General features: G+C 45.1%; 1 protein-coding gene across 1 annotated transcript in view; it reads left to right on the top strand.

Annotated features, from left to right (window-relative positions):
* STX10 (syntaxin 10) overlaps positions 1 to 9,491 on the top strand; it is a 16,939-nt gene extending 7,448 nt beyond the window's left edge. The window contains 8 exon segments of the mRNA XM_015415825.1: positions 1,892 to 2,061; positions 2,349 to 2,443; positions 3,840 to 3,902; positions 4,839 to 4,937; positions 7,984 to 8,048; positions 8,050 to 8,088; positions 8,952 to 9,046; positions 9,487 to 9,491. Coding sequence (XP_015271311.1) covers positions 1,892 to 2,061; positions 2,349 to 2,443; positions 3,840 to 3,902; positions 4,839 to 4,937; positions 7,984 to 8,048; positions 8,050 to 8,088; positions 8,952 to 9,046; positions 9,487 to 9,491 — 631 coding nt within the window.
* Positions 9,492 to 10,438: the final 947 nt, after the last annotated feature.

Here is a 10,438-nt window from a genome sequence, read left to right as displayed (position 1 = left end):
TAAAACGGACTCACTAACTCTTGAATTCATTGACTTAAACGAAAAGTTATTATTTTTATGACTAACTGAATACTGTTAATGACCTTCCTTTCTTGGGTTTTTAGTCATAGTGTGGGTTTTTTTATTTGCTGTCTTGTACCCCGGTTTTTTTTTTTCCCCTTCCCTTTTCTATTTTCTGTAGTTTTGTAGGTGTAACAAAAATAAATAAAGCTACCCTGTCTTCAGGGGATAAAAAAAAATAAAAGGAAGTGTGGAAGCACCTATATGATTCTGTCCACAGTGCATACCTAAACTGAGAACAGAAGCAGTAGAGAATCCAAGTCCATGGGTGCTGGATCTTATGGATTGTGGCCAATATATCCAGATGTATTGATAATGCACACTGCACTGTTATACACATTTACTCAGGAGTAAATCCTATTGAACACCATTTGACTTCTGGGCAAGTGTGCATAGGATTGCACTACTAGGGTTTTTAAGGTGGTGAGGATTCCTTAACTGGAGCCTTAGCTCATTCACATAATCTGTTCTGAATGCCTGGAACGTGCAATGAATGGAAGTCTCTGAAGATGTTCACAGTACATTTCCCTAAATACTCAGTACTAATTAACCAACTGTCACTGCACATACCTGCCACTAGGCAGCAGAGTTTCTGGGTCAGAGGGATTTGGCTTCAAGGTAGGTTTGAGACAGCACTTCTTTTTAGTTTAATTAATCAACAAGAAGTTTGCCACTAAGCACATGGTTGTTATGGCATTGCTTCTGAACACTCACCTAATTCCTACTGGAGTAGGTCATAAGGGAATGTTGCTCAATATCAAAATGTTCTTACTGCTGGGATGTGTGCAATGTATTTATCAGTTTGCAAATTATTTTATTTATTTTTATCCTGCCTTGGGGCTCAGGGTGACAGATATAGTTTCTTCCCCCCATTTTTAATCCCCACAGTAACCCTGTAATGTAGGTTGGTCTGAGAAAGAATGAGTGTCCTATAATCACCCAGGGAGCTCCATGGCAGGTTGTGGCTTAAAGCTCAGTCACCACATTGTAGTCCAGCACTTTAATTCGCTATCTCACAATGATGTTGAAGTTTAGCTCACAACATATTTGTGGGTCACTTGCCCACATATGTCTGTGTTACACATTTGTGGGTGAAAAGAAAGGGAGGGTTATAAAACTATAGTTTCTGGTCATCTGGAGATGATTCTTATCTACCACAGGTGACTAGGTGAGTAACTTTTGCAAGACTTTATAGAGGTGATTCACCCAAGGGAGAGTTCTTGGGGCAGCAGTTTCTACAGATTCCAACTTCCAAACAGACCTCTGAAGGGAAATGGCTGAGGTACAGGTGCCTTAGGATACAGCCATGAACTCATGGCAGACTTCAGATCACATACAGCTAGGGTTCCCAGCTCCAGGTTGGGAAATACCTGGAGATTTTGGGGGTGGAGCCTAAGGAGGATGGGGGAGGGTCTTCAATTGGGAATAATGCCATAGACTCCACCTTCCAAAGCAGCCATCTTCTCCAGGTGAACTGATCTCTGTTGCCTGGGGATCAGTTGTAATAGTGGGAGATCTCCAGCCACCACCTGGAGGTTGGTAACCCTTGATACAGCAGAGCTGTACTGCTCATGACCCGCCAAGCCAAATACAGCTCAACAAACCACTTACAGAGGTCAAGCAGCAGCTCAAGAGACCTTTTATGTTTGCTGCTTGTTTTACTCTGTGCCAGAAAAATGGACGGCTTGTCAAGCGACGGGGCTGGTTTGCAATATTCCGTTAGGTGTTCATGTGTTGTGTAGACTTGATGTAGAGAGGCAATACCTATAGTCCTGGTTCCCTTGCCTCATAAGTTCCCCTCATTCTGCAAGCCTCTTTTTGTGCTCCACAGTGAGGTTCAGAAAGCAGTACATTCAGCACAAGGGCTGTACCAGCGCTGGTGTCAGCGGCTTCAGGAGACTCCTGGTATCAGCAAAGAGGAATTTGACTGGACGACCAATGAACTCCGCAACAGTTTGCGCAGCATTGACTGGGACTTGGAGGATCTGGAGGAAGCCATTTATATCCTTTTGAGGCCGGTACCCTATTGAAATGGGCTGGAGTTGTGGGAATTTGGTTTTCTGGTACTGCAGTTTCTTCAGCTTTCTACACTGTGTTCTGCTTAGTGTTGGAGTAGCAGAGTAGTTCAGCCACTACTGCCTACAAAACCCATTGCTTGAACTGGAAGGAAAATATATACAAGCATGCTCCTGATGTAGGCGGGGCCTCTGGGAGAACTGTGGAATATTTGTAATCTTTACCCTCAAAGTTGAACAACTCATAGCTCTTTGCACTTAACTTGTGCACACGCATTGTGGAATCAAACCCACGCAAGTTCAAAACTGAGCCCTCTGAGGTAGCAGCCCGGTGTGCTTTCGTCACAGAGATGCAGGGATTGGTTAAGGTGAGTCTTCCCCAGCTATACACCTGGTTACCATCATGACATTGAGAAAAGCACAATTAAGCAATTGTCAATATTGAAGTAGTTCTGTAGTAAATGGGAAGATTTGGGACTATTTATGCATATCTGAGGTGAGACACTTCCTAAGAGAAAGCAGAGGAGTTTGTGCTATATTGAAGATGTTCAAAATGTATCTGTTGAAAAACTGGAATGTGAAACCAGGATTCTTTGGCAGCTCTGGAGACAGTGTGGTTGGGAGTAAAGGAATGTGGAAATCTATTCCCAAATGTGGTAAAGAAATGGAGGTAGATGGCTGAAGCTGAGATGAGGCTAAATGCTTTAGCAAATGTCCTGATTTTCTTATACCTGTAGGGAGTCTGCGGTGATGTGATATTGTGGTTACAGCAGTGATACTCAGTGGCTCAGGAGGTACCTGTGGCTCTTCTGAGCACCGTTGCCCAGTGTGGCATTTGTCCCATGTTTCAGGAAAGTGGCAAGGCCTGGTGGGGTTTGTAACAGCCATTATCTTGAAACAGCTGTTGCATGTCTCTATGTGGTGCAGGCCTCTTGCCAGGAATGGAAGTAAATGTAGCTCTTTTGGTTGATAGTAATTGCAAATTGGCTGTCCATTAACCACATTAAGAGTGTTCGACTAGGATGGAAGAGTCGTGGGTTCAAACTCCTGCTTGGCCATGAACCTCACTGAGAGACATGATGCTAGTCACTCTCTAAGCCTAATATGTCTCCCAGGGTTGTTGTGAGGATCTAATGGGAGAGTGGAGAACCATGTATGCTACTTTTGAGTTCCTTGAAGAATAGGAAGGATATAATACTAATAAAATTTCACGTATAGCAGTGTATTGTTGCGTTTAGGGTAGAGTAAAGGTAAAGGTTCCCTTGCTCGAAAGCCAGTCGAATCCGACTCTAAGGTTGCGGGGCTCATCTCCATTTCAAAGCCAAAGAGCCAGCACTGTCCGAAGACATTTCCATGGTCATGTGGCCGGCATGACTAAACACCAAGGCGCACGGAACGCTGTTACCTTCCCACTGAAGTGGTACCTATTTGTCTACTTGCAATTTCTTGCTTTCAAACTGCTAGGTTGGCAGGAGCTGGAACTAGAGACGGGAGTTCACTCCGTCATGCCGCACACTCGGGTCTTGAATTGCTGAACTACCGACCTTCCACAGCCTGCAGTTCAGCGTCTAAACAACTTGAGCCACCACAGCTCCAGGGTAGAGTATACAAGTTTACAAAAGTGACAGGCAAGGCTTGTAATAGACAGTTATGCGCCTTAGGAGCCCTTGGAAAAAATATACCCTTAATATTGTTACAGATGCACCCTTTGAAGTCACTGTCTTTACTGGTAGTTATGTCTTCTTACTTCTTCCTTTACTTTAGGAAATATGGGACCACATATCTAGTCCAACTGCACAAGCCATTTTGGAGAGGAAAAATAGAGAGGTAAATGCATTCCATCTCTTCAACTGTGTGCTGAGCTGGGTATCTGCATCTCTGCCTTGAAACTCACTGGGAAACCTTGGTCTATTTGCTCTTTCTCAGCCGAACCTACCTCACAAGGTTGTGGTGAGAATAAAATGGAAGAGGGGAGATCCACATCCCCCCCCCACAAGCTCTTTGGCGGATGTGCATTAGTTCTCTAGCCGAGGGTAACTGTGCCTTCCTTCCTCCTCCAAGGCACAGAGGACTCAACTGGCTGGTCTTTCTCCTAGTGAACCTTCCTCCTTTTCACTCTTAGATATCCATCCTTGGGGCACAGATGTGTCTCTGAACTTCTACACCAGTTTGGTGCAGTGGTTAAATGTGCGGACTTTAATCTGGGAGAACCGGGTTTGATTCCCCACTCCTCCACTTGCAGCTGCTGGATGACCTTGGGCAAGCCATAGTTCTCTCAGAGCTGTTCTCTCAAGTGCAGTCCTTGAAAGAGCTCTCTCAGCCCCACCTTCCTCATAGGGTGTCTGTTGTGGGGAGAGGAAGGGAAGGAGATCGTAAGCCGCTCTGAGACTCCCAGTGATGGGCAGGGTATAAATCCAATCTCTTCTTCTTCTCTTCTAAAAGAAAAAGCACTACCATGTTTATCAATTCCTCATTTAGCAAGTAAAATCCCCAGGGAGTATATGCCTCCTGTGTATTATGGTCTCCAATCTTATTCCCAGGTCTACATCAGATTCTAGACCGAGCAGGGGGGGAAATCCCCATTTCATTTCAGGAGAACAGAGTTGAGTTCCTGCTTCCTAGCAGATGGCAGCAGGGGTTGGGGGGAGGCAGCCTGTTGCTTCTTCTATCTGGTTCGCTTCTAGGATTGGTGCTGCTTCTGGCAGGTTTCCCGTGTGCTGCTTGAATCCTGACTGCTCAGATTTCCCCCCTCCTTCCCTGTAGCTGCCAGCAGGGAGCAGTGAACGATATCAGCTCTTGGATGCAGAGGGACTCTCGACAGTCAATTCACATGTTCTAGAAGAGCAGCAGTTGCATCAGGAGGTGGGAATGGGAATGCGATCTCCATTTCAGTGGCAGCGGGCCAATCTAGTTCACTAATTCACCACCAGCCCTTCCTACAGAGACCAGCAGACATCAGTGTGTATTTAGCCACTGCTCAGCAAAGTTTTAAAAAGGAGCTGCGGTGGCTCAACTGGTTAAGACGCTGAACTGCAGGCTGTGGAAGGTCAGTAGTTCAGCAGTTTGAGACCCGGGTGCCACATGACGGAGTGAGCTCCCATCTCTAGTTCCAGCTCCTGCCAACCTAGCAGTTCGAAAGCAAGAAATTGCAAGTAGATAAATAGGTACCACTTCAGTGGGAAGATAGCAGCGTTCGTTGCGCCTTGGTGTTTAGTCATGCCGGCCACATGACCACGGAAATGTCTTCGGACAGCGCTGGCTCTTTGGCTTTGAAACGGAGATGAGCACCGCAACCCTAGAGTCGGATTCGACTGGCTTTCGAGCAAGGGAACCTTTACCTTTTACAGCAAAGTTTGAAGCTCCCCTGTAGCTTAAAGATCCTTTCTCCAATTTAGATAGCACTTCTGCAGGAGGAAGATTTCTAACTTGGCCAAACTGGATACATCCCACCCTCCAATTCAGTACAGTCATTAAGAAAAATCATAAACTGTAGTGCAAACACTATTAATTGGGCTTGTGGTTGCATACACCTTCCTTCTGTTATCTCTTCTTGTCCCTGCCTTCAAGCTCTGAGTTCCTTCAAGCAGGAAGACACAGCTTTCCTCTTCTTTTTCTATCAAAGTGCTGGAGGCTAGATTACTTGGGTTGGATCCAACACTACATTTTCGTGGGTGCAAAGACTTCCACGTGACTTTTGTGGCTTCCCTATTCCATGATAGCCCAAATGCTATCTCGCACAGCAGTAAGATTTCAAATGGCATTTTGGGCTGTCATGGAAGGGAGAAGGCTGAGAAAGTTGTAATCTGCCTGTGGAAGTTCTTGCAACCTTAGAAATGCTGTACTGGACCCAACTCCTTGACTAGAGGTGGGGATAAAGACTTGCTTTTCTGCTTTCTTCTTGGAACTCTGATTCACTAAGCTCATGCATGGAGCATAAGTCACTCAATATTAGGTCATAATTTGTGAAGTGGATGGCTTCCCTCAGATGAGTCATGTGAAAACAGGTAAGCAAGCAGTGTTGCATTCTCTAGGATAGATTGGGTTACAAATCTAAATAGCAAATTCTGTTTCAGAACTATAGCATAGCTCTACTAATTCTCCTGCTCCATCCTACCAAGTGACTATGTTATTTATTTAGGAGATTTTATGCTATTTCTTCACTGACCTGCTCAATAATAAATGATATAAAAACAACAAACTATTGGAACAAGCCATTAAAACAAGACCAGGGACATAAAACAGCATACAACTACCAAACAAATGTCAGATGAGAAGCAGACCATAAAAAGCTGGAAAGATAGAATTAATTCAGAATTTGAGTAAAAATAAATGTTTGGCCTGGTGCCTAAAAGTAATATAGGTGTCAGGTGAGCCTGAAGGGGGAGGGCATTCTAAAATGAGGTGCCACCACAGAAAATGCCCTGTCACTAGATGCCACCTGCCTCATCTCAGAAGGTGGAGGGGGCACAGAGAACAGGGCTAGGGGGCCAGATCTTAACTGGTGGGATGGACAGAACAGGAAGAGATTATCCTTCTGGTACCCTGGCCCCAGGCCGTTTAGGGTCACCTGGAAATAGATGGGTAGCCAGTGCAGATCTTTCAGCACTTAGGTGATATGATTCCTTTAACAAGCCCCCTGGTTATAATACATTGAGCAAATGTCAGAGGTCCTCTTTTGTAATTCAGCTAAAAGATGCCCAGCAGTTGCTCCTGTTGTTCAAGTGATGAATCCTTGAAAAGGTCATCTGTTGGTCCTGATTTCAGATTGTTGTCTTAAGGGATATTATCTGTAAACAATATCTTATTTTGGTTTTTCGGAGTTGCCTTTGAAGGTATTTTTGAACTCTAATGCATGCACACAAAATATGGACAATTTATGTTTTGTGATACAGCACAAAATTATTTTTATTTAAAACATTTTAAATCTTACCTTTCTACTCAGTTAGGACCCTTGAGTCAGCAAACAGTTAAAAAGACATTAAAAATCAACTTGAAAACAAGATTTAAAACAAATGGAAAAAGGGCCAGTAAAGGGATGTCTAAAAAAAAACAAAAACCTTCACCTGCTGGCTGAAAACAATGATAGTGGTAGACAGACAAATCTCCCTGGGGTGGGAAGTTAGCAGTTTTAGTGACATGACCTTTCCTGGGTTGCCACCTTTCTTGTCTCAGACAATGAGGACACCAAAGCAGGTCCTCTGAATATGACGGTAATGGTTCGGTAAGTTCATACTGGACTAGATACTCTTTAAGGTACACTGGTCCCAAGTCTTATAGGGTTTTAAAAGTCAATACCAGCACCTTGACTTGAGCCCAGAAGTAAATTGGGAGCCACTGTAGATGGAATAAGACTGGAGGGATATGGTCAATACATCCCAGTCCAATCAGCGTTCTTGACATACTAATTATAGTTTCCTGTTCAAGGGCAGCCCCATATACAGCGCACTGCAGTAATCTAATCTAGGTCTAGGCATACACCACAGTGGCAAGATCATTGTTACTCAGGAAAGACTGCAGCTAGCTCATCAACTGAAGCTGGTGGAAGTTATTTCTAGCTACCACTGTCACCAGATTTGCCAGTTCATCAGCAGTTGGGAGTGGTCCACAACCTCCTCTAAGTGAATCATTTACTCTTCTGCACAGATGTTCTTTTCATTTGTGTCTTGCATAGTGAAATAAAATATATCATTTCCTTGATTGCTGGATCTTCTGGCTTCATTTTCTAATAGCAGTCTCCTGACCCTCTTCCTGATTTTTGCCTGCCCTTTGTATGTATATTTCTGCTGAGGGTCACACTTCATTCATTTGAAGAAGTGAGCTGTGGCTCTCAGGAAGTGTATGCCATCAAAATCAATAGCCACAAGACTCTTTGTTGTACAGACTTCCCTGATATCTCTCTCCATGACAGCTTATCATTGATGCCCAGGATGAGCAGCTGGAGCTGGTCTCTGGTTGCATTCGAGTGCTGAAATACGTCGGGGTGGGTCGGAAAGGAGCTGGACGAGCAGGCTGTGTAAGTGCAGACAGCAAGGGGTGTTCTAGCAGTGCAGGGGGCAATGGAAACCATTCATCTGCAGGATGTGCAGAGAAATGCCTACCAAAGTGGGTCAGAAAGGGCACAAATAACTCACCCCAGGGGTACAGATCTGGCAATGATGCTTCTATCACTAGCTTTTCTTGTAACGCTGGCTCAGTCAGAAGCCAGGATTCAGGACCGTCATCTATCTCAAACTGTGCCTGGCAACTGATTTTTGACCGAGGACTTATTTTTAATTCAACCAGGGCCAAAGGGCCAGCTCTGGCCACCAACTCAACTCCATGTCAGCTCAGACCCAGGAAAAAGGTACCTGAAGCCCCTCAGCAGGAGCAGCAGAAGAGGCTATGTCACAACCCTGCCACTTCAGCTCTTGCCTCCATTTGCCTTGGCTTGTGCCTAAGAGGGAGTCGTTAAGGCCCACAAGGAGGAAACTCTTTCAGAGTTTCTATCGCTGGGTGGAAGGGAGTTAGAGTCCTTTGCCTCCTGCTTGGCTTTGAGGCTGGGGTGCACTGATCATCAGGTGGGATTCTCAGGATCGGGGGAGAGATGGGAAGCCCTCCCCTGAGAATGAATCCCCAGCCCTTCGTTTCGTATCCCTAATCAGACTTGAATTAGTAGAGTCCAACTACTTAGCAGAGAATTGACCCCCCCCCCCTCCAACCATCCAAAATGAGAAAACATAACATAGGACATTCTGTATTCATATCAGGCTGAGATCCTTTGTGCAGCCATGTATTTGAGACTGATCCCTTGATGGCAATTGGGACAGGCAAGGCATGAATGCTTTCCATAAGGTACAGCTGCCACCTGAATTAATGATACCTCTACTGACTTTTCAGGATGCTAGAAGACTTTGCACATGAGAGGGACAGCACTCACAACCGCATGGATGGAGTGTTCATAAAGATGGCCAGAATCTCACACATGACCTCAGGTAAAGGATAAAGGTCTTCATGACTCATTCCTGTTCAGATCTAGAACAGAAACCACAAGTCCTGATTTCGGTCTCCTTTCTGATTTGCAGAGCCATCATATACTTTCAGGACTGTTTTGGTACAAGGGAGGTTTGACTGCCCCTTCCCAAAAAAACCATCGTTTCCCAGATTTCCTTTACACCCATCCTCAGTTCTTAGCTTGAGAAGGTTTGCAGTCAACTGATAAAGGCAGCTGAGTCAAGCTGCCAGGATGCCTGCCTACCTGCTTTCCTAAAATTATTCAATACTGATTTCCTAAGTGTGTTGATAGACTGCTGCCATCTGGATACTTTTGGCCATTTCCAAGCAGCACGGTCCATATGCTGTGGTTCTCATAGCCACATGGCAAGTTCTGCCCTCTCCTTCCAGCACATGCTCTCCCTCTTTTCTGCTTTTGCAGACTGACTGGCTCATTTGCTTGAGGACGGGCCAATAGATTTTGGTTCACAGTCAGTACCATATCATTCTAGAGGGAATACAGAAGTGTGGTTTCCTAATCTTGTTTGATAGTGCTGTTTTTTTCTTTTTCGCTGGTGCCCTGGGTTATTTTTATTTATGTTTTTGGTGGCTGTTATTATTTTTCTTACATTTTGTTAGCCCAGTCTGGGTGCCCTCATAGCAGAAAAGTCAGATGGAAGTGTTTTTAATAACTTCCAGAGAGGTTGCGCTGAGAATATGTTTCAGCCAAAACACCAGAGAGTTTTGTGGCCCAGCACATGTACGGCTTAAGCTTTTAGGTGTCTGAGCCCACTCTGTCAGGTGCATCAAATGTTCTGCTTAAAGGATAGCGGTGCATCTGATGCCGTAGGCTCCAGCTGATGAACACCTATGCCACACTAAAGGAACCACAAGACTCTGTCTTTTTTTTCCAAAAATAATACGGTAACAACAGAAACATTGACGGAATGGGCTGCACTTCAGTTTTGGTGGGGTCTCTCGTCCCCAGAGCAGCAAGCTGCAGCACCAGATAGGCAGGGACAGATTCAGTTTGTCTCCCACAGTCGGGTTTATCACAGAGGAAGGGTGAGAGGAGTAGAAAAGAAACAATGATATCGGGGAATAAAACCTGGAGAATCCTAGTTGGATCTAAGTTTTCACTGTTCATTCTCTGTCACTTTCAGAAGTCCTAGGTCAGCGGTTGCTGGCTTTTCTGGCACGTCTGCCACAAGTCAAGTACAAAGTATTTTAACATTGCCACCTAGTGCATGCTCATAACATGTGCAAGCCCAGCCTCGGTTTGGTCCTGTCTCCAGGCAGAGAGAAGGCAGCTGCATGACACGGAAAGAGGCAGGCAGGAACGCAGGCGTGAGATCAGAACCAGGCCCAAAGGCCTCTTTCGATCCCTGCCCAAG

Source organism: Gekko japonicus, unplaced genomic scaffold (genome assembly GCF_001447785.1).
Source record: "Gekko japonicus isolate JY-2015 unplaced genomic scaffold, Gekko_japonicus_V1.1 scaffold46, whole genome shotgun sequence".
NCBI classification, from domain to species: Eukaryota; Metazoa; Chordata; class Lepidosauria; order Squamata; family Gekkonidae; genus Gekko; species Gekko japonicus.
The sequence above is the reverse complement of the archived record's forward strand: the minus strand, read 5'-3'. Positions and strand labels throughout refer to the sequence as shown.